Consider the following 23,669-nt stretch of genomic DNA (forward strand, 5'->3'; position numbering starts at 1 on the left):
GATGGCGACACTTCTTCTATTTTTGTTGAAAATGAATTCCACATTGATTTGAGAATGGACCTTGCATGAGTTTATACGTAAGTTGGGTTACTCCCCCTATTCCCAATTGGTTTTATGGTGAAACCTTAACTTTCTTTGTCACTATACAACTTCTGTACAAGTTTTTGTCTTCGATATCTTCTTTAGAGATACGATTAACACCTCATTAGCTTTTCAAAAGCAAAAGCTAAAATGTTGGGCCATAACATATGCACCCCCTTGCAATCGTCTCGCACTTGTGTATTACTTTAAGCTGAGCCTGCTTTATAAGTCTCTGTCTTCTCATTACCTTCACCCATTACTTCAGCTTCGCAGTTTTACACAAAAAGGTTTGATATTTGAATTCCATGTTTTTAAATTTTAATTGTACTTGCAGTTTTGATCCGTCTGGACTTGTCCAATCTGCTTGATTTGTATTTTGTTAATACTGATCTGGAATTTAATTGTTCATTGTTATACTGTCTCTGTTGTGCGGAAGCTTCAACAAGTGTGAGTGAAAAATAATAAACCCTAGAAACTGATAACAGATAAATGAAACAATACCAACAAGAACACCAAGATTTATACTGGTTCGGCAATGCCTACATTTAGTTTGGAGACGACGGAGTATTCTACTATAATCAATGAGAACATACAATGGTGTTTCACTCAATTTCCCAAAGACCCGAATAACCCAAGCTCACACACTTACAATAGGAAGAGAAAATATCGAATACAAAGCAAAACAATTTGAGAGGATTTTTTCTTTCTCTCTACCGAATGGTTTCTTGCTGTTTCTCTTCTGTGTATCTATCTGGGCTGCTCCAGCTTCTTCTTATAGAACCGAATAAGATGACTTCTCAAGAGAACCAAAGGCCAAAGGTCTTCAGATGCCAACGCATTGAGCATCTGCTTTTGTTTGTCTACCACATGCAGCAGATGGCAACGCATGCACCACAAAAGAACATCTGCTTTTGTTACTCCCCCACATGCTGTATGCCAACCCATGCCAACCCATGCCACTGCAAAAGTAGCAGAAACCAGATATTTATCAATTGTTTATTGTTTGAGCCAATAATCAACAATCTCCACCTTGGCTCAAACCCTCTAAGTAGAACTCCAAATTAGTCGTCTCCCACTCCCCCATGGGGCAATCAACAAATTTTACAAATGCCAACCAAGTCTAAGCAGTGCTTAAACTTGAGCAACGAAATTGGCTTTGTTAACATATCCGCAGGATTGTTAGTGGTCCCAATCTTCTGAAGAAGAATTTCTCCCTCGTCTATGATCTCACGAACAAAATGGAACCTCACGTCAATGTGTTTTGTACGTGCATGATGAACTTGATTCTTTGCTAAATGAATAGCACTCTGACTGTCGCAATGGACATCCACATGGTCTTGTTGAACCCCTAAGTCATCAAGCAACCCTTGAAGCCAGATGGCTTCCTTTATAGCTTCTGTTACAGCCATGTACTCCGCCTCAGTAGTCGACAATGCAACTGTAGATTGCAGACTCGACCTCCAACTTACCGGACCTCCAGCAATAGTGAATACAAAACCAGTAGTAGACCTACGCTTGTCTAAATCACCTGCGTAATCAGAATCCACATATCCAACAACACATTTACCAGTAATTTTATCCTGCTGGAATAATAAACCAACATCCACAGTACCTAGAATATACCGTAGAATCCATTTCACAGCTTGCCAATGCCCTTTTCCTGGATTATGCATATATCTACTGACAATACTAACAGCTTGTGAAATATCAGGCCTAGTACACACCATAGCATACATCAAACTACCAACAGCATTTGCATAAGGAATTTGAGCCATGTACTGTCTCTCCTCAACAGTTTTAGGAGACATAGAAGCACTAAGTTTGAAATGAAGGGCAAGAGGTATACTAACCGGTTTTGAATTTTCATTCATCCTGAAACGATGTAGTACCTTCTTCAAGTATTGCTTTTGACACAAACTAATCTTGCCCTTTGCTCTATCTCTTTCAATTTCCATACCTAGTATCTTCCGAGCTTCTCCCAAGTCCTTCATCTCAAATTCATTGCTCAGTTGAGTCTTCAACCTTTCAATCTCCACTTTGCTCTTACATGCTATAAGCATATCATCAACATATAAAAGTAGATAAATGAAGGTTCCATCTTGTAGTTTGCGAAAGTATACACAATGGTCATAGTGACTTTTTGTGTACTTTTGCCCAATCATAAATCGATCAAATCGCTTGTACCATTGCCTTGGAGACTGCTTCAAGCCGTACAATGTTTTTCTTAATTTGCAAACCCAATTTTCCTTTCCAGCAACTTTAAAACCTTCTGGCTGGGACATGTAAATCTCTTCCTCCAAATCACCATGTAAGAACTCAGTCTTGACATCAAGTTGGGCTAACTCAAGGTCAAACTGCACAACCAAAGCCAACAGAATACGAATAGAAGAATGTTTTACTACAGGAGAAAATACCTCATTGTAGTCAATGCCTTCTTTCTGAGAGTAACCTTTAGCCACCAATTTGGCTTTGAATCTTACATTATCTTTTCCCAAAGATTCCATCTTCTTGGCATACACCCATTTACAACCAATTTCTTTCTTCCCCTTCGGTAACTGCACCAGTTTCCAAGTCTCATTTTTATGAAGAGATTTCATCTCCTCATCCATAGATTTCTTCCACTCCTCGCACTCTGGACTTATGACAGCTTCTTTGTATGCGGATGGAATGTCATCTTCAATAACGGGAAGTGCATATGCCACAATATCAGTAAATCGAGCAGGCTTTCGAATTTCCCTTCTCGATCTTCTGGTTGCAATATAGTCTTGTTGCTGTGAAGGCTCTTGTGTAGGTGCCTCTACTTCATCATCCACGTTTTCATCATCAGAATTAACTGTAGGGCTAGGGTTTGTAACATCGAACCTTACTGGGACAACTGGAGTCTTCAGTAACTCCACCTGCTTTGTGTTACTCATGATCTTGGTTGCTTTAGTTTCACCTTCATGCTTGTTTCGATTAACCATACCAGCCTCATCAAAAGTCACATCTCTGCTTACAACAAATTTCTTCATATCTAGACACCAGAGTTGATATCCCTTCACGCCAGTGCTAAAGCCCATAAATAGAGCTTTCTTTGCTCTAGGATCCAACTTGCTTTCTCTGACATGATAGTAAGCAGGACAACCAAATATGTGTAAGAACTTGTAATCAGTACAAGGTTTATTAGACCATACCTCCATGGGCGTTTTGCCCTCGTTTGCAGCAGCTGGCAATCGATTAATGATATGGCTTGCATAAGTGATTGCCTCAGCCCAAAATGCCTTGCTTAAACCAGCATTAGATAACATGCACCGGACTTTCTCAAGCAACGTACGGTTCATGCGCTCCGCCACTCCATTTTGTTGTGGTGTCTCCTTAACCGTAAAGTGCCTCACGATACCCTCATCTTGACAGACTTTCAAGAAAGGATCAGACTTATATTCACCCCCATTGTCTGATTTGAGAGTCTTGATCTTTCGATTGCTTTGAGTTTCAATCATCTTTTTCCACTTCAGGAATATTTTCAAGACTTCGTCTTTACGCTTTATGGTGTACACCCATATTCTTCTAGAGAAGTCATCAACAAAGGAGACAAAATAATGGCTACCTCCCCAAGATGCATTCTTGGAAGGTCCCCAAACATCAATGTGAACATAATCAAGAATGTTTTTAGTGTGGTGAATAACAGTGCCAAATTTTACCCTAGTTTGCTTACCAAACACACAATGCTCACAGAATTCCAATTTGCATGCCTTTGCACCTTTCAACAAGCCTTGCTTCACCAATCCTTGCAACGCTTTTTCACCAGCATGCCCTAGACGCATATGCCATAACCTTGTGGTGTCTGTGCTATCATCAATAGCTTCGGTTATGGCTGCTCCACCAATAATTGTACTTCCCTGCAAGAAATACAAGTTATTTCGTCTTATACCTTTCATCACCACCAGTGCCCCGTACACAGCTTTAAGAACTCCACTCTTCATGGTGATCTTAAGACCCTTGGATTCCAAAGCTCCCAGAGAGATAAGGTTTTTCTTCATATCCGGTATATACCTAACATCACTTAATTCTCTGACTGTTCCATCATGCATCTTCAAACAGATTTTGCCTATCCCTTGTGTTTTGCAGGCATTATCATTACCCATCAAAACAACTCCACCATCCAGCTCATTGAAGCTAGAAAACCATTCTCGAATGGGACATATATGATAGGTGCAACCTGAATCCAAAATCCACTCCTTGGAGTGACCATTAGTAGATGAACTAGCCAAAGCAAACTCGAGATCATTATCTCCTTGGTTTACAATATTTGCTTCAGGACCCGCTTTCTCCTTCTCTTTGTTCTTCAATTTGGGGCAGTCTCTCTTCCAATGACCCTTTTGGCGGCAAAAGGCACATTCATCTTTAGCAGGAAACTTCCCTCGTGACTTTGAACGAGATTTTCCCCGTTTCACATATTTTCTTTCCACTGTTCGACCCCTTGCAACAAGTGCCTCGGTTTGTGAATTGTGAGTCTTTAGTTCCTTCTTTCGACACTCATGATTCACCAATGCCGTAGACACCTCATCAAGTTTCACCTCGGTTTTTCCATACAACAAAGTAGTTGTCAAATGATCATAATCATCAGGCAATGAATTTAACAAACATAATGCCTTGTCCTCGTCAGGAATTTTCACATCAAGGTTTGCTAAATCAGCAAGTATTTTATTATAATCATTGAGGTGTTCATGCATAGAAATACTTGGACTAAACTGAAAACGGAAGAGTCGTTTCTTCAGGAAGAGCCGATTTTCTACGCTCTTGGTCATATACTTTTCCTCCAATTTTGTCCATAACTCCTTGGCAGAAGTTTCCTTCATATACGGGTATTTCAACTCCTTGTCAAGAAATGATCGAATAGCAGCACAAGCATGAAGATTAATTCGCGTCCACTGCTTGTCCTCAATATCTTCTGGTTTCTCTTCCAGAACCATATCCAACTCTTGTTGATACAAGACATCTATAACTTCACATTGCCACATACCAAAATTATTAGAGCCATTGAATTTATCAACCTCTAACCTTGTAGTAGCAATTTGGTGTCTGTTGGATGTAGGTGCCGACTCCTTCTTCTTCACAGGTTCACCTTCATCTCCAGCCATCTTCTTCGGCACTATTCACGGGAATGCAGAGCCAAGAAATTTTCCCTTTTTTTTTTCTTCACTCCCACGAAAAAAACAAAGCCCTAGTCGAAAAACTGGGCTCTGATACCACTTGTTGTGCGGAAGCTTCAACAAGTGTGAGTGAAAAATAATAAACCCTAGAAACTGATAACAGATAAATGAAACAATACCAACAAGAACACCAAGATTTATACTGGTTCGGCAATGCCTACATCTAGTTTGGAGACGACAGAGTATTCTACTATAATCAATGAGAACATACAATGGTGTTTCACTCAATTTCCCAAAGACCCGAATAACCCAAGCTCACACACTTACAATAGGAAGAGAAAATATCGAATACAAAGCAAAACAATTTGAGAGGATTTTTTCTTTCTCTCTACCAAATGGTTTCTTGCTGTTTCTCTTCTGTGTATCTATCTGGGCTGCTCCAGCTTCTTCTTATAGAACCGAATAAGATGACTTCTCAAGAGAACCAAAGGCCAAAGGTCTTCAGATGCCAACGCATTGAGCATCTGCTTTTGTTTGTCTACCACATGCAGCAGATGGCAACGCATGCCACCACAAAAGAACATCTGCTTTTGTTACTCTCCCACATGCTGTATGCCAACCCATGCCAACCCATGCCACTGCAAAAGTAGCAGAAACCAGATATTTATCAATTGTTTATTGTTTGAGCCAATAATCAACAGTCTCTGCCATAACTGCTTCTAGAGATCGTATTATTTTTGTTATACATTCCATCTAATCACTCATCAGTTGTAGGAGGTGGAATATATTTACAATTATATTCTGCATTCGGGTTTTTTAGATATGAATCGTGTTTGTTATCCATGTAACCTCTACCTACTTATGAAACTTAATACTGCCAATTTTGATTTCTCACTTGCTCCTTTCATGTTCAGCAGGAACTAGTGTGCCACTTACTGAAATTCTGCAAAGAAGGGTAAAAAAGGCAACCTCTTAACAATTCATAGCTAGTCAGACTATGGAGAATAAGATAAACTTGAAGGCTTTGGTGGATAAGGGGAGCAACAAAGTTATCTTCATAGAGTCCGACAGTGCTTTTGTCGATGTTCTTCTAAGTTTTTTGACAATCCCCTTGGGAACAATACTCAAGCTTGGTCGTGAGTATTCAGCACCAGTGGAAATAGGATGCATGAACAATTTGTATTCAAGTGTGGAGGAAATTGACGTACGTAAGTTGGGGTCAGATACATGTAGAGAAATGTTGTTGCTTCCCCACAACGCGGCTGAATTTCTCATCAAGAACCTTGTATTGCAAATTGATCGCAATGCCAAGCCAATACGCTATTTTGTATGCTGCCTGCAAACCACCAGAAAGCTTTTCAGTTATAACCACGGTACCAAAAGTCCAGGGTGCTGCCTGGAAACCACCAGAAAGTTTTTCAGTTATAACCATGGTACCCAAAGTCCAGGGTGCGGACATGACATGTATCAAGAGATTACATTTTCTGTGGATGTTGCAAGCGCCTTTGTAACAGAGTCAGCCAGGCTTCTGATTACCGATGATTTACAACTGATCTCCCCTTTTAACGAATCAATCGTTTCTTTATTTACCAATCTTGGAGTCACCAATAGGAATGCTACCGAAGAGTTGAATTTGAATATTGGAGTTGATGAGGTACTCAAGTGTTGATTTATGCATGCCTCAATTACTTTTCGTTAAAATTGCAGTGGTGATTTCTGACGTGATTTTTTCCCAGGTTATGAATTTGCTTATAAACTCCTTATTATCAAGGACACCATTGACCGAAACTCTACTGAAGCATAAACCCGTGGCCGAACGGAGCAATGAAAATAATTATCAAGCCATACACATTGATCCTCAAACAGTAGGGGAGACAGTGCTGACGGAAGAAGACAACATTTCTATCAAGCTGATAATTAGCAAATCCAAGAACATTGTTTGCTACGCAGAAGCCGGGGAGGATTTTGTTAATTTACTTTTCAGTTTCCTAACTCTGCCACTTGGGTTTGTAGCAAAGCAGATACAGGATGGGTCTCTGAAGGGATGCATTGATCAGTTGTACCGGAGCGTCCAAGATCTCGATGCACAACACTTGAAGTCAAATCATCACAAGGAAATGCTAGTCAATCCGAAGCTTGCTCCTGGTTTTTGCTACAACAGTCTTTTAGGGATTGAGGTAGCCTCATATTATTATCTCAACAGCAGGCTAACTACCGATAGTTCCCTTATCCCTTCCAATAGCTCATTGGAGTCATTTAAAATCGAACCAACAAATTGCGTCTCCAGTGCTGGAGGATTTTTAAAAGGACCGGCGTTTTTCACAGTAACTGACAATCTGGTTGTAAGACCGATATCTACAATCTTTGAGCTGTCTGTTCTTGAGAAATTGAATGTACCCTTCACTGACACTGAAAAAAGAGTTGTGCTTATGGGCAAGAAGGAGGTGAGTAGTCATTTATAATTTTCGATTGCCTATACTAAAAGAATCCTTATATTAACTTGCAGGGTTTTTTAAGCACTTGAGGGCATTAGGCAAAGACTTGGTTTTAATGAATTTTGGAAGCTAATTAAATAGTTGCTGATGACTCCTGAAATATTCCTTATTTGTTTGCAGGCTTTGAATCTTCTGGTGGCTTCTTTTGCTAGTGACTCTGCCCTAACAAATGCCTTCATTAGCGAGCCATATCAAGCATAACCAGAGCTTGGTTATATAAGATGAAGAGGATAGGATGTAATGATTTTTTTGTTTGTTTGTTTGTTTTTTCAAACAGGACTGTAGTGTTTTCCTGATTATGCAAACTTGGGATTGGTGTTTACGTGTGTGAGCAAGTTCGAATGTACTAATTTCATTTTATTACAACATGAGTGGACAATAATTTTATATTTTGAAAATAGTATACTAAATAAAACATATGTTGTAACGTCGGTGGAATGGAATGAAAACACCACGTAGCGGTCGCAGTGTTATGGTTGATAGGATTTTTGGTACATGCACAAAGTGTGGATAAAAACACCTAAAAATACTTGTAAGAGTACAAGGTAGTTATAGTATAAATATTCCAGGGATTATTAAAAATAAATTATATTTAAAACTAATTCTCAATTAATTATTGAAACAAAGAAATTGAAATTATGAAAGAAAAAACTAATTAAAAACAATTTGAAAGAAATGGGCAAAAGTAAAATGAACTAAAAGAAAATGGTTTCGAAAATGAATTTAAAATGCACTAGGGTTCCGTTGTCACCTTAACAATCCTACGTTGTTCTCTCAATTACTTATAAATCACCACATATATTGAAGGTTAGGTTTTCCTATAGTATGCTTTACTTGAACCTACAATCTAGAACATATATCAAACTTGGAATCTGTCCGGATGTCCGGATCAAATGTGAACATGAAAGACTCATTAAGTTTTATGAAAACCATTTGAAAAATCATGCAATCCTTTAGACGTGGTGTTTGCCCTAAGTGAACTTAAAATCATGCAATCATTGTATGGCCTGAGATAAGGATAAATGGCTGAACCAAAGACTTTTAAAGATGAAATCTCTGGTAAAGTATTAAACAACTTCTGAAAAGGTGAAACCATACCAATAGTCTTGCTAGGCATTCGATTTATTAAAAACACCGCATGTGCCACAACATGATACCAAAACTTATGGGGAAGACTGGCAGCTGTCAACAAAGTAATAGCGGTTTCTATGATGTGTCTATGCTTTCTTTCCACTAAACCATTCTGCTGTGGTGTATAAGGACAAGAAATAAAATGAACAACACCATGATTAGCAAGATAATCCTTAAATGCAGTGCTCAGAAATTCTCCTCCTCCATCAGATTGTAAAACCTTAATCTTTGTGTTAAATTGATTCTCAACATAGGCAAAGAACTTGACAAATGTACCAAAAACCTCTGATTTATTCATTAATGGAAAGAGCCATACAAACCGAGTTGCTTCATCTACAAATGACACATAATATCTGAAGCCTTCGATAGATGCTATTGGTGAAGGACCCCAAACGTCACTGTGAATCTTATGAAAAGGAATCTCAACTCTATCTAGTCGTTCAACAAATGGTAATCTACTCATTTTACCACTAAAACAATGAGAACAAGGTTGATCCGGTACATCATGACTAAAAGAAATATTTGAACTCCGAAGCATTGCTATCAAGACATCATTAGAAGGATGTCCAAGTCTGTGATGCCACAAAGATGACTTAACTGCTTTGCCAACAAATGCAGAACAGGAAGAAGTATCTTGAGTCAACACCTTGGGAAATATATGGACAGGAATGCGAAAAAGCTCACAATTGTTACTCTTTCCTTGGTAAAGAATCAGCCCCGTTGCTTTGTCCTGCACATAGAACTGAGTATCATCACAAATAAACCAACTGTGATTGTCTTTACACAACTGCTGAACAGACAACAAATTGACCGTTAACATCGGCACATGCAAGACATTTCGAAGACATAAAGTATGTGAAGATGTAGGTAAGAGGGCAGTGCCAATGTGGTTGACAGTTAAACCCTCACCATTGCCAACAATAATGCGTTTATCTCCAGTATAAGGAATAATTGTATTTAACAGATTGACATTGGGACTCATGTGATGTGAGGCACCAGTGTCAAGAATCCAAGAACCATCACCAGAAGAAGTTTGTGCATTCAAAGCAGTTATATCAGATGAAACATCATGATCTTGAGAACTAGATAAAATAAGAGAAGACTGGCCTTGATTTACAGAAGCTTGAAAATCTGGAGGAACTTGTGGAGTAGTGAAAGAAACCCCTTGATAACCAGAAAGGTCAGGAAACTGAACTGGAGATGGAACAACAGGATACTGGAACTGAGAAGGATAATCTTGAAAAGCATAGTTGGCACTGAGGGAAGGAGGAGGAGGAGCCCCTTGGTAAGCATAGTTACCCCTGTGTCTACAATCAATGGCAATATGGCCCCTCTTACCACAAATCTGACATTCTTGCACAACCGGAGGAGTTTCATTTCTGTACAGACAAGTCACTGCCGTATGTCCTTTCCTTGAACAAATCTGACATTCAGGAACTACATTCTGTCTAGTTGTAGTGTTACCTGACTAGTAATTACCAGAGCGATTACCATTGAACTTAGGTCGATAGCCACCGTTCCCTTTGCCTTTGTAACCATTACCGCCAAATGAATTGCCATAGTTAGGACCGGAAGAATTAGAACCACTATGACCAGACTGAGTACTATAGGTATTGCCAAAAGAAGTATGGCCAGTATTATGACCAAAAGGCCTAGGTCCCTGATTACCAAAATTATTTCTAGGCCCATTAAAAACATTGGCACTAGGAGGAGGAAACGGCTGACAAGTTTGAGAAGTTGAGCCACCTGAATTAGAGTTATCAGGAGCAACAAGACCAGAGCCAACATTGGATGAAAGTGGCACCGTAGAATCAGAACCAGTAGAAGGACTGGATGCATGTAAAACTGATTGATATGCAGAATTACCACCAGAGGAAAATGGAACAAAACCATTACCATACATAGCTGCCATGCTGTGAACAAGAGACTGCATCCTAGCTTCTATAATCTTTTCAGCCCCTAAGAGTTGAGCCCTGAATTCTTTCAACGAGATAGGTGTATCTCTGGCCAATACCACAGTTCTGATCGTATCAAAGTCAGCAGGTAAACCAGTCAATGCAGCAATAACCAAATCATTGTCTGTAATCTTTTCACCAGCTGCAATAAGTTTGTCTTTAATTGTCTTCAACCTCAACAAAAACTTATCAACATTATCACTTCCTTTCTGAATAGTGTGTAACTCAGCTTTCAAATGATTCACAGTAGCACTCGAGACAAACATATATCTATCTTGTAAGGCAGTCCAAGCTTCATGAGTAGTTTTACAACCAACAACATATTCCATGGCATCATCACTCAAAGTGGCAATAAGAAGACTCAAAAGAGCCATATCAGTTTTAACCCAAGCTTTATAGGCAGTACTAATTTCATTGGTAACCCCCAATTCAGGAGTAATAAGAAATTTGGGAGGACAAACTGATGCACCAGTAAAATGATCAAACAAATCATACCCACGAAGAACAGAACAGAATTGAAAGTTCCACTTGATGAAATTGTCATCATTCAACTTAATAGTCAACATTCCCAAAAGATTTTCAAGTTTAACCGAGTCAGTCATCATGCGTGAGTAGAAATGAACACCACACAGAAATGGGAACAAAAAACCCAGAGAAATCGTCTTCCAAAACACAGAATTTAACAACAAGAATCTACAATCTTGATGAACAATTGGTTATCGACCTTAGTTCATCAACCAATATGAAATTAATTGGCATCGGCCTTCAAGAAAACAATCAAATCTTCAACTAAAAAACACAATATGTGATGATTCATCGAGGCATCGGCCTTTAACACAAATGAATCCAAGAAATCCGAAAAAAAAATCCCCAAATTTTCTTCACAACAGAAATCCTAAATCAAGAGAAAGAATCAAGAAAATCTCACTGAGCAGCGGAAAGAACACAACCAGAATCAATCGCGCAAGCATATCTGGCTCTCGATACCATCTTAACATTCTTGTATGAGCTGAAGAATCTGTGAGAAAAATAAACCCTAGTAATCTTGTAGAGGAAGAAAGAAAGCTGAATTGTATTTCTCTGATATTCTATTCTTACACATAGCACCGACTCTACAGAAAATGAAAGAATATAAAGCCTATTTATACCACATATTAAAAGTAGCTTATCTCTAAAGCTAGTGCTAACGTGGCAATTGCCTTATGTGGCACATGTATATCCAATAGAAGCCATAGTCAAGTTCAGGAACCTTCTGACTAAAATTGCATCCAATTACTTTTCTAAATATCCTAACAATGATCAAGCATCAAGACGCAAAGATAGTTTAAACACAGTAATTAACAATTCAAAACATACATGCATAATATGATAAATGAATTGAAAAGAAACTACATAAGGATAATAGCCTCGCCCTAGCAAAAGAAAGTTAGTTACGCATATTCATAACTAAGAACCAAAGAAAATATTATTAAGAACAAGGATAGAAAACATCTTGAAAAAAAAAAAAAAAAAAAAAAAGACAAACAGTCAAAGCCTAGTCAAGTTCTCCAAATTGATGCGTCGAGAACCCTAATACACGATACACTATATTTATAGTGCTTTATTCCTTATCTCACCTAATCAAGGCTTTCTAATAAATCTAGAATAAGTAAAATAAGTAAAATAAGAAATAAAAGGTTTTCTATTTAATGTCAAATTTGGACTATAGATAGAACACTTTTGACCAATCAAATCAACTCCAATTTCGTCCCAAAATGTTTTTTTTTTTAAAGCTTAAGACGTCCCCAACAATCCTCAGAAGCGACCTTCCTCAAAATATGCTCAAAATGTATCTTTTTAAAGCTTAAGATGTCTCAAAATGTATCTTTTAGAGAGAATCAGGTCGAAGCTTGTGACATCTCTTTTGCTCTGAAACAAGAACAATTGTGTCTATAAAGATTAATACTAAATCAAAACGCACAAAAATGATTTTCGTGTGTTTGTAAATAAGTAAAAAATAATACTAACCAACATATATTTATTGATCCTCTAGTGTTTGGAGATATGATGAGTGAGGATGAAGAAATATTTTCTTATGTCAGTGCTAGGGATATCAATGCTTGACTGCTAGTAGAACTTATCAGTTGTAGTCACAGTTAGCTATCAAATGCATCAATCTCTCGTACAAAAAGACTAATTAGAGGCCTTTGCACCCAATTTAACCAAAATTGAACTATTGTCTAAGCAAACTCATTAGGTTGCCTTCGCTGTCTCCTTTGGAGATTCTGCTAACACCTGGTTAGCTGAAGTTAAAGTCATGATGCTATACTTATTTTCAGAGCTTCGAACATGCAGGTACGATGAAACCGTAAATTTCTTCCTAGCTAAGTAATGAATCTGCAGGTGATGAAACCGTAAATTTCTTCCTAGCTAAGTCATAATGCTAAACATGGTGGCCAAGTGATCCTCACTTCTTTTCAAAAGCTAAAGCTTGGTTATCTAATGCAGGATGGTGACGCTTCTGTTTCCATTGAAAATGAATCCCACATTAATGGGAGGAGGGACCTTGCATGAGCTTATACGTAAGTTGGGCTACTCCTCATATATTCCCAATTGGTTTTATGGTGGAACCTCAACTTTCTTTGTCACCATAAAACTCCCGTACAAGTTTTTGTCTTCGATATCTTCTTTAGAGATGCAATTAACACCTCATTAGCTTTTTACAAGCAAAAGCTTAAATGCTGGGCCATAACATATGCACCCCCTTGCAATCATCTCGCACCTGTGTATTACTTTAAGCTGAGCCTGCTTTATAAGTCTCTGTCTTCTCATTACCTTCACCCATTACTTCAGCTTTGCAGTTTTACACAAAAAGGTTTGATATTTGAATTTTAATTGTACTTGCAATGTTGATCTGTCTGGACTTGTTCAATCTGCTTGATATGTATTATGTTAATACTGACCTGGAATTGAATTGTTAATTATTATAGTGTCTCTGCACTTCTAGAGATCGTATTATTTTTGTTATACGTTCCATCTAATCATTCATATATCAGTTGCAGGAGGTTGAATATATTTACTATAAAATGCTGCATTCGGATTTTCAGATATGAATCATGTATGCTATCCGCGTAACCTCTGCCCACTTATGAAGCTTCATACTACAAATTTTGATTTCTCAACTTGCTCCTTTCATGTTCAGCAGGAAAGAGTGTGCCAGTTTACTTACTGAAACTCTTCAGAGAAAGGGTAATTTAATAAAAAGCCAACCTCTTAACAATTCATGGCTAGTCCAACTATGGAGAATAGGATAAGATTGAAGGCTTTGGTGGATAAGCGGAGCAACAAAATTATCTTCATAGAGTCCGGCAATGCTTTTATCGATGTTCTTTTAAGTTTCTTGACAATCCCCTTAGGATCAATAATCAAGCTTGGTCGTGAGCATTCAGCACAAGTGGAAATAGGATGCATGAACAATTTGTATTCAAGTGTGGAGGAAATTGACGTGTGTGAGTTGAGGTCAGATGCATGTAGAGAAATGTTGTTGCTTCCCCGCAATGCGGCTGAATCTCATTGCAAGAACCTTGTATTGCAAATTTATCACAATGCGAAGCCAACACGGTACCTTGCATGCTGGTATTGCCTGAAAAATTCCACAAGAAAGTTCTTCAATTATTACCGAGGTGATATTGCACCATGCGGAGTCTGCAAACGTTACACGTGTCAGGAGATTACATTTTCTGTAGATGGTTCAAGCGCCTTTGTAAAAGAGCGAGCCAGGCTTTTGATTACCGATGATTTACAACTGATCTCCCCTTGTTGCACATCAATCGTTTCTTTATTTACCAATCTTGGAGTCAATAGGACCGAGGAGTTGAATTTGAATATTGGAATTGATGAGGTACTCAATTGTTGATTTATGCATGCCTTCATTAGCTTTTCGTTAAAATTGCAGTGGTGATTTCTGACGTGATTTTTTTCCCAGGTTATGAGTTTACTTATAAGCTCCTTAGTATCAAAGACACCATTGAGCGAAACTCTACTGAAGCATAAACCCGGTGCAACTGACCAATGAAAATAATTATCAAGCCATGGAAATTGATTCTCAAACAGAAGGGGAGACAGTGCTGACGGAAGAAGACAACATTTCTATCAAGCTGATAATTAGCAAATCCAAGAACATTGTTTGCTACGCAGAAGCCGGGGAGGATTTTGTTAATTTACTTTTCAGTTTCCTAACCCTGCCCCTTGGGTTCGTAGCAAAGCAGATACAGGATGGGTCTCTGAAGGGATGCATTGATCAGTTGCACCGGAGCGTCCAAAATCTCGATGCACAATACCTGAAGTCAAATCATCACAAGGAAATGCTAGTCAATCCGAAGCTTGCTCCTGGTTTTTGCTACAACAGTCCTTTAGGAATTGAGGAAGCCACATATTATTATCTCAACAGCAGGCTAACTACCGATAGTTCCCTTATCTCTTCTGATACACCATCGGAGTCATTTAAAATCGAACCCATAGATAACAACTCCAGTGCTAGAGGATTTTTAAAAGGACCGGCGTCTTTCACAGTAGCTGACAATCTGGTCATAAGACCTATATCTGCAATCTTTCAGCTGTCTATTCTTGACAAATTGAATGTACCTTTAACTGACATTGAAAAAAGAGTTGAACTTATGGGCAAGAAGGAGGTGAGTAGTCATATATAATTTTCGATTGCCTATACTAACAGAATCCTTAGTATTAACTTGCAGGATCTTTTAAGCACTTGAGGGCATTAGGCAAAAATTTGGTTTTAATGAATTTTGGAAGCTAATTAAATAGTTGCTGATGACTCCTGAAATTTTCCTTATTTGTTTGCAGGCTTTGAGTCTTCTGGTGGCTTCTTTTGCTAGTGACTCTGCCCTAATTAATGCCTTCATTAGCAAGCCATATCAAGCATAACCAGAGCTTGGTTATATAAGATGAAGAGGATAGGATATAATGATTTTTTTTTTTTTTTTGGTTGTTTCCAACAGGACTGTAATGTTTTCATGATTGTGCAAACTTGGGATTGGTGTTTGCGTGTGTGGGCAAGTTCGAATGTACTAATTTCATTTTATTACAACATGAGTGGACAACCATCTCTTAGGAACTGAGGAGGCCACATTTTATTACTCAAGTACATATGACAGGCTGTATACTGACAAAACTCTTCTCGTTTCTCGTATTTTAGCTGATTATTATGTGACACCTACAAGTGCTGCTGAAAGTTCTATCAAGTCAATGAAAGTCAAGGATCCCAAATCCTACCAAGATCTAGATAAAGGATATTTAGGACCGGCGATGTTCACAGTAACTGACGATTTGATCATAAGACCTATATCTCTAATCTTTGGCATGTCTCTCCTGAATGAATTGAAGAGAAAATCGTGCATGTGGGAAAAGAGGAGGTATCAATTATATATTGTCGATGAAATCTTTACGCGATTTATTTTCACAGACAATATATTCTTTAAATTGTTGATGACTCTTGTTTATGTTTATTCTTACAGGCTTTGCGTCTTTTAGTGGCTTCTTTTGTTTGTGACTCTGCGCTAACCAACGTCTTCATTAGGGAGCCAAAGCAGAACAAAGGACCAAAGCAAGAACAAAGTTGAAAGCCTGATTATAAATATGTTACAGACTTGAACTCTTATGTGTATATTTGTGTGAGAATACTTGTTCGCACTCTCGTTTGTACGTATTTGCTATATGATCTGCATAGCGTGTTGCCGGATTACTAATATAAATTCTGGGGTTGAGAATTTGTTTGAATTTCATACTTGCTACGAACGTGATCGATCTGCAATCTACGTAAGTGTGTGGGTTTGCAGAAGATAATCTAGCCTGTCACGAAAATTTTCCAAAAAACTTTTCCTGGGAAATGTGTACAACCATGATGTGATGTGATACATACGGAATTCAACTCATATTAGGAAGAAATCAATAAGCGTCTTGATAATGGAAACAAAATCTAGACAGCCAGGATGTAATCGACAACAATTGATCAATTAATCTCAGCATTCTTTTTGTCCAACCGAATCTACAATTTTACAGAAATTTATGTGCCAATTTTTAACAATCCCCTCTTAAACAAAATGTACAAGTTAACCCACAATACATATATCAACCAATTTTACAGAAATTCTTTATTCCGCACGAACGATGAGCTAAGAACGAACAACTTGACGCCTAATAGATATCAACCAATTGCCCTTTTCGAAGAAGTTCCCTCTTGCTCCATACATGTAATATAACTTCGTGCTGTAAGTTGAAGTTTCACCTCAAAACCAATTGGAATGAGGTGAGTGGTCAAGTGGGGTCTGATGGATAGTACTCACTTAGCCTAATTTATTTGAGAGATTTTTCAATGTGATCAGAACACGGGATGGTACATCACATGTCACTATACAAATAGTGAGATATGTGTGTTAAAAAGTTAATAACTTAAAAAATAATATCTCACCACTTATATAAGAACACGTAGTGTACCACCTGTGATTCCGTTACAATGAAAATTTTCTCCACTTATTTGATGCCAAGCGAATTAAAATTTCGAAGCATTTGATGCGTATGTAAAATGGTTGAGTTAATAGTGTTGCATTTAATCAGCATGGTGCTGCATCATGCATTTACAGGTTGCATTTATTTGGTTTTCTTGATGTTTCGTCTTCCAAAACAAGACTTTTCGTGGACTTTCTGACATTTTATGTATTTTTGGCATAATATTTTATACTGTTAGCATGAAAATTAACCTTAAACTGTGTGTTTGAATTTGTGCTGAAGGATTACCTTCATATGTAGTTAAAAAAAAATGACAATAACTTCAATCTAGTAGAATCTTACTTGCAAATCGGACTTTTTTTTTTAAAACAATAATGAATGTTTAAAAACAAAAAAGAATAATAAAATTAATAAAAGGCATTTAATAATAAATTTAAAAAAATTGTGAAGTTGTGTTGTCAATTTTGACAGTGATGGCGAAGGCTTGTAATTCATGTCATGTCGCATTAGATTTGGCTTTTCGGTTGGAAAACATTGTTGCTGCCTTTTTCAATTGTTAGTGCTTATTTGAACATTTTGACATCTCTTTTAGAGATGCTCTAATAAATCAATATGAACAAAAATTAATAAATCAAAAGGCACAAAAATGTTTTTTGTGTGTTTGTAAATTAATAAAAAATAATACTAACCAGCATATATTTATGGCTTTTTAGCCAAAATGGTCTCTGAGATTATTATGGTTACACACTTTGGTTCCTGAAACTTACAATCGATAGAAGTGGTCACGAGATTGTCCATTGTTGTCACATCCCGGCCCGGGTGGGTCCACTTCCCGAGCCCGACTCCACTGTAGCACGATATTGTCCGCTTTGGGCCCTGACCATGCCCTCACGGTTTTGTTTCTGGGAACTCACACGAGAACTTCCCAATGGGTCACCCATCCTGGGACTGCTCTCGTGCGCTACTTGCTTAACTTCGGAGTTTCCATGGAACCCGAAGCCAGTGAGCTCCCAAAAGGCCTCGTGCTAGGTAGGGATGAGAATATACATTTAAGGATCACTCCCCTAGGCGATGTGGGATGTTACAATCCACCCCCCCTTAGGGGCCCGACGTCTTCGTCGGCACACCACAATCAGGGTTAAGCTTTGATACCAAACTGACACACCCCGACCCGGAATGTCCACTAAAACCCCAAATCGAGTTGTGTTGGCCGACACCTGGAAGGTGACGAAGCCATAAAGTGTGATAGTGTATAAAATGTGAATAAATTTGAACCTAAAAGTGTCTAAATACCAGAGTGCGCCATGAGTGGGAGCGAACCCATTTCACACGCGATGTCAGAGCATAAGTAAAGTGCAGTAGTGTGGGTAAGAATCATACCCTTAAAAGTAGCCTCCAATACTAAGATTACCCATAGATCCTCGTCAATACGGACTTAGCAGTTATAACCTGGAGGGGATACAAAACAGAAAGTGTGAGTAAGCAGTAAAACCAAGCTTCCCAAAACTATTACCTTTCTAACAGTAATAACCCCTCACTGTACACTATCACACTTTATGGCTTCGTCACCTTCCAGGTGTCGGCCAACACAACTCGATTTGGGATCTTAGTGGACATTCCGAGTCGGGGTGTGTCAATTGTCAATTATTTTGGTCCTTTTGTGAAAATCTTCATTAAATTGAGGGTATTTTTGTCAAACCAACCACCTCCTAATTTAACGGAGATTTTTCATAGAATAACCAAGATGATTGACGGTGGACAAATTTCAATGATCACTTCTATAGATTTTAAATCTTAGAAACCAAAATAAGCTAATTTCAAGGATCCTTAAAAAAAAAAAAAAAACAAAAACAAAAAGAGTATATTTATTGATCCTCTATTGTTTGGCGACATGAACATGATGAATAAGGATGAAGAAATATTTTCTTAGTCAGTGCTAGGAATATCAATGCTTGACTGCTGTTATACTATTACTATTAATTAGGGATATTACTCATGGGTTTAATTTCTAATGATTTAATGAACATTTGTTCGTCATTAACTTTCTGTATCTAATTAACGCAGGTTTTTTTTTTTAACTTCTCTACTCGGAGAAATTTTTAGTGGACCAAAAATTCTAGTTATTTAACAAAAATTCACTTAAACGACTAAATGGCAATTTTTTTAAACTTTAAAATTGAAATAGCCAGGTGTTATGGTTCTATTCGCTAGGAACTCCACGTCACTTCATGTTCCATGTACTTGGAAAAATTTCTCCTATTTCAGTAGACCTTATTGGTTGTAATCACAGTTAACTATCAAATGCGTCAACCTCTCTACCCAATTTAACCAAATTGAACTGGTTTGAGCAAACTCATTAGGTTGCCCTTGATGTCTCCTTTAGAGATTATGGTAACACCAGATTAGCTGGAGTTAAATTCATAATGCTATACTTAATTTCAGAGCTTCAAACCTGCAGGTACGACGAAACCGTAAATTTACTTGCAGGTGATGAAACTGTAAATTTCTTCCTAGCTAAGTCACAATGCTAAAGATGGTGGCCCTTTATATGCACCCCCCACTCAAATGACCCTAACTTCTTTCCAAAAGTTAAAAGCTTTGTTATCTAATGCATGATGGCGACACTTCTTCTATTTCTGTTGAAAATGAATTCCACATTGATTTGAGAATGGACCTTGCATGAGTTTATACGTAAGTTGGGTTACTCCCCCTATTCCCAATTGATTTTATGGTAAAACCTTAACTTTCTTTGTCACTATACAACTTCTGTACAAGTTTTTGTCTTCGATATCTTCTTTAGAGATGCGATTAACACCTCATTAGCTTTTCAAAAGCAAAAGCTAAAATGCTGGGCCATAACATATGCACCCCCTTGCAATCGTCTCGCACTTGTGTATTACTTTAAGCTGAGCCTGCTTTATAAGTCTCTGCCTTCTCATTACCTTCACCCATTACTTCAGCTTCGCTGTTTTACACAAAAAGGTTTTATATTTGAATTCCATGTTTTTAAATTTTAATTGTACTTGCAGTTTTGATCCGTCTGGACTTGTTCAATCTGCTTGATATGTATTATATGTTAATACTGATCTGGAATTTAATTGTTCATTGTTATACTGTCTCTGCCATAACTGCTTCTAGATCTTATTGTTTTTGTTATACGTTCCATCTAATCACTCATCAGTTGTAGGAGGTTGAATATATTTACTATTAAATGCTGCATTCGGCTTTTCAGATATGAATCATGTATGTTATCCGCGTAACGTCTGCCTACTTATGAAGCTTAATACCGCAAATTTTGATTTCTCAACTTGCTCCTTTCATGTTCAGCAGGAAAGAGTGTGCCACTTTACTTACTGAAGCTCTTCAGAGAAGGGGTAAAAAGAAAAAAAATCCAACCTCTTAACAATTCATGGCCAGTCCAACTATGGAGAATATGATAAGATTGAAGGCTTTGGTGGATAAGTGGAGCGACAAAATTATCTTCATAGAGTCCAGCAATGCTTTTATCGATGTTCTTTTAAGTTTCTTGACAATCCCCTTAGGAACAATAATCAAGCTTGGTCGTGAGCATTCAGCACCAGTGGAAATAGGATGCATGAACAATTTGTATTCAAGTGTGGAGGAAATTGACGTGAGTGAGTTGCGGTCAGATGCATGTAAAGAAATGTTGTTGCTTCCCCACAATGCGGCTGAATCTCATTGCAAGAACCTTGTATTGCAAATTGATCACAATGCCAAGCCAACACGGTATTTTGGATGCTCTTATTGCCTGAAGAGCGCCACAAGAAAGTTCTTCACTTATTACCCAGTTAATACTTCAGCGTGTGGAGCCTGCGGATTTTACACGCATGAGGAGATTACATTTTCCGTGGATGTCGCAAGCGCCTTTGTAAAAGAGCGAGCCAGGCTTCTGATTACCGATGATTTACAACTGATCTCCCCTTGTTGCACATCAATCGTTTCTTTATTTACCAATCTTGGAGTCTATAGGAATAGTACCGAGGAGTTGAATTTGAATATTGGAGTTGATGAGGTACTCAATTGTTGATTTATGCATGCCTTAATTAACTTTTCGTTAAAATTGCAGTGGTGATTTCTGACGTGATTTTTTTCCCAGGTTATGAGTATACTTATAAGCTCCTTAGTATCAAAGACACCGTTGACCGAAACTCTGCTGAAGCGTAAACCCGTGGCCAAACTGAGCATTGAAAATAATTATCAAGCCATACACATTGATCCTCAAACAGTAGGGGAGACAGTGCTGACGGAAGAAGACAACATTTCTATCAAGCTGATGACTAGCAAATCCAAGAACATTGTTTGCTACGCAGAAGCCGGGGAGGATTTTGTTAATTTACTTTTCAGTTTCCTAACTCTGCCCCTTGGGTTCGTAGCAAAGCAGATACAGGATGGGTCTCTGAAGGGATGCATTGATCAGTTGCACCGGAGCGTCCAAAATCTCGATGCACAATACTTGAAGTCAAATCATCACAAGGAAATGCTACTCAATCCGAAGCTTGCTCCTGGTTTTTGCTACAACAGTCCTTTAGGAATTGAGGAAGCCACATATTATTATCTCAACAGCAGGCTAACTACCGATAGTTCCCTTATCTCTTCTGATACGCCATCGGAGTCATTTAAAATCGAACCCATAGATAACAACTCCAGTGCTAGAGGATTTTTAAAAGGACCGGCGTCTTTCACAGTAGCTGACAATCTGGTCATAAGACCTATATCAGCAATCTTTCAGCTGTCTATTCTTGACAAATTGAATGTACCTTTAACTGACATTGAAAAAAGAGTTGTGCTTATGGGCAAGAAGGAGGTGAGTAGTCATATATAATTTTCGATTGCCTATACTAACAGAATCCTTAGTATTAACTTGCAGGATCTTTTAAGCACTTCAGGGCATTAGGCAAAAATTTTGTTTTAATGAATTTTGGAAGCTAATTAAATAGTTGCTGATGACTCCTGAAATATTCCTTATTTGTTTGCAGGCTTTGAGTCTTCTCGTGGCTTCTTTTGGTAGTGACTCTGCCCTAACTAATGCCTTCATTAGCAAGCCATATCAAGCATAACCAGAGCTTGGTTATATAAGATGAAGAGGATAGGATGTAATGATTTTTTCTTTTTCTTTTTTTTTTTTTTTTTTTTTTTTTTTTTTTTTTTTTTTTTTTTTTTTGGTTGTTTCAAACAGGACTGTAATGTTTTCATGATTATGCAAACTTGGGATTGGTGTTTGCGTGTGTGGGCAAGTTCGAATGTACTAATTTCATTTTATTACAACATGAGTGGACGACCATCTGTTAGGAACTGAGGAGGCCACATTTTATTACTCAAGTACATATGACAGGTTGTATACTGACAAAACTCTTCTCGTTTCTCGTATTTTAGCTGATTATTATGTGACACCTGCAAGTGCAGCTGAAAGTTCTATCAATCAATAAAAGTCAAGGATCCCAAATCCTACCAAGATCTAGATAAAGGATATTTAGGACCGGCGATGTTCACAGTAACTGATGATTTGATCGTAAGACATATATCTCTAATCTTTGGTCTGTCTCTCCTGAATGAATTGAAGGTGCCTTCGACTGACATTTAAGAGAAAATCGTGCATGTGGGAAAAGAGGAGGTACCAATTATATATTATAATTGTCGATGAAATCTTTACACGATTTATTTTCAGAGACAATATAATCTTTAAATTGTTGATGACTCTTGTTTATGTGTCTTCTTACAGGCTTTGCGTCTTTTGGTGGTTTCTTTTGTTTGTGACTCTGCGCTAACCAACATCTTCATTAGGGAGCCTAAGCAGAACAAAAGCCCAAAGCAAGAACAAGGTTGAAAGCCTGAATATAAATATGTTACAAACTCAAACTCTAATGTGTATTTTTGTGTGAGAATACTTGTTCGCTTTCTCGTTTGTACGTATTTGCTGTATGATGTGCATAGAGTGTTGCCAGCGTACTAATATAAATTCTGAGATTGAGAACTTGTTTGCAATTTCATACTTGCTACATATGTGATCGATCTGCAATCTACTTGTGTGTGTGGGTTTGCCGAAGATAATCTAGCCTGTCACGAAAATTTTCCAAAAAAACTTGTCCTGAAAAATGTGTACAACCATGATTTGATGTGATACATACGGAATTCAACTCATACTAGGAGAAAATCAATAAGCGTCTTGATAATGTAAAACTTTGTTTGAATGACAATGAGATTACAACTGGACTACTTGGTGGCGCCTGATTAGTTGTACTAGTTATGTGAAACACAAGGAGTTTGAGAGCCTTAGTACGATAAGAGTCGTGGAGTTTTATTTATTGCAGCTGTTCTATTTTGATCCTTATCAGATATATTCTACTATATAG

At 37.9% G+C, this 23,669-nt stretch overlaps 4 protein-coding genes across 4 annotated transcripts; all 4 read left to right on the forward strand.

Moving 5' to 3' along the window:
- The first annotated feature begins 295 nt into the window (after positions 1-295).
- On the forward strand, positions 296-8,177 carry LOC137743774 (uncharacterized). Its single transcript, XM_068483714.1, has 4 exons — positions 296-368; positions 6,128-6,867; positions 6,950-7,657; positions 7,829-8,177. Exons 2-4 carry the CDS (start codon positions 6,211-6,213, stop codon positions 7,907-7,909), a joined length of 1,446 nt encoding a protein of 481 aa, XP_068339815.1. The 5' UTR covers positions 296-368; positions 6,128-6,210; the 3' UTR covers positions 7,910-8,177.
- A 5,894-nt stretch (positions 8,178-14,071) lies between these two features.
- On the forward strand, positions 14,072-14,848 carry LOC137743145 (uncharacterized). Its single transcript, XM_068483042.1, has 2 exons — positions 14,072-14,674; positions 14,759-14,848. Exons 1-2 carry the CDS (start codon positions 14,072-14,074, stop codon positions 14,846-14,848), a joined length of 693 nt encoding a protein of 230 aa, XP_068339143.1.
- Positions 14,849-14,864: 16 nt separating this feature from the next.
- LOC137743146 (uncharacterized) lies at positions 14,865-15,717 on the forward strand. Its single transcript, XM_068483043.1, has 2 exons — positions 14,865-15,464; positions 15,637-15,717. Exons 1-2 carry the CDS (start codon positions 14,865-14,867, stop codon positions 15,715-15,717), a joined length of 681 nt encoding a protein of 226 aa, XP_068339144.1.
- A 5,005-nt stretch (positions 15,718-20,722) lies between these two features.
- On the forward strand, positions 20,723-23,143 carry LOC137743147 (uncharacterized). The gene is made up of 3 exons (XM_068483044.1): positions 20,723-21,331; positions 21,416-22,123; positions 23,039-23,143. Exons 1-3 carry the CDS (start codon positions 20,723-20,725, stop codon positions 23,141-23,143), a joined length of 1,422 nt encoding a protein of 473 aa, XP_068339145.1.
- The last annotated feature ends 526 nt before the right edge of the window (positions 23,144-23,669 follow it).

Source organism: Pyrus communis, chromosome 8 (genome assembly GCF_963583255.1).
Source record: "Pyrus communis chromosome 8, drPyrComm1.1, whole genome shotgun sequence".
In the NCBI taxonomy this organism is placed as follows: domain Eukaryota; kingdom Viridiplantae; phylum Streptophyta; class Magnoliopsida; order Rosales; family Rosaceae; genus Pyrus; species Pyrus communis.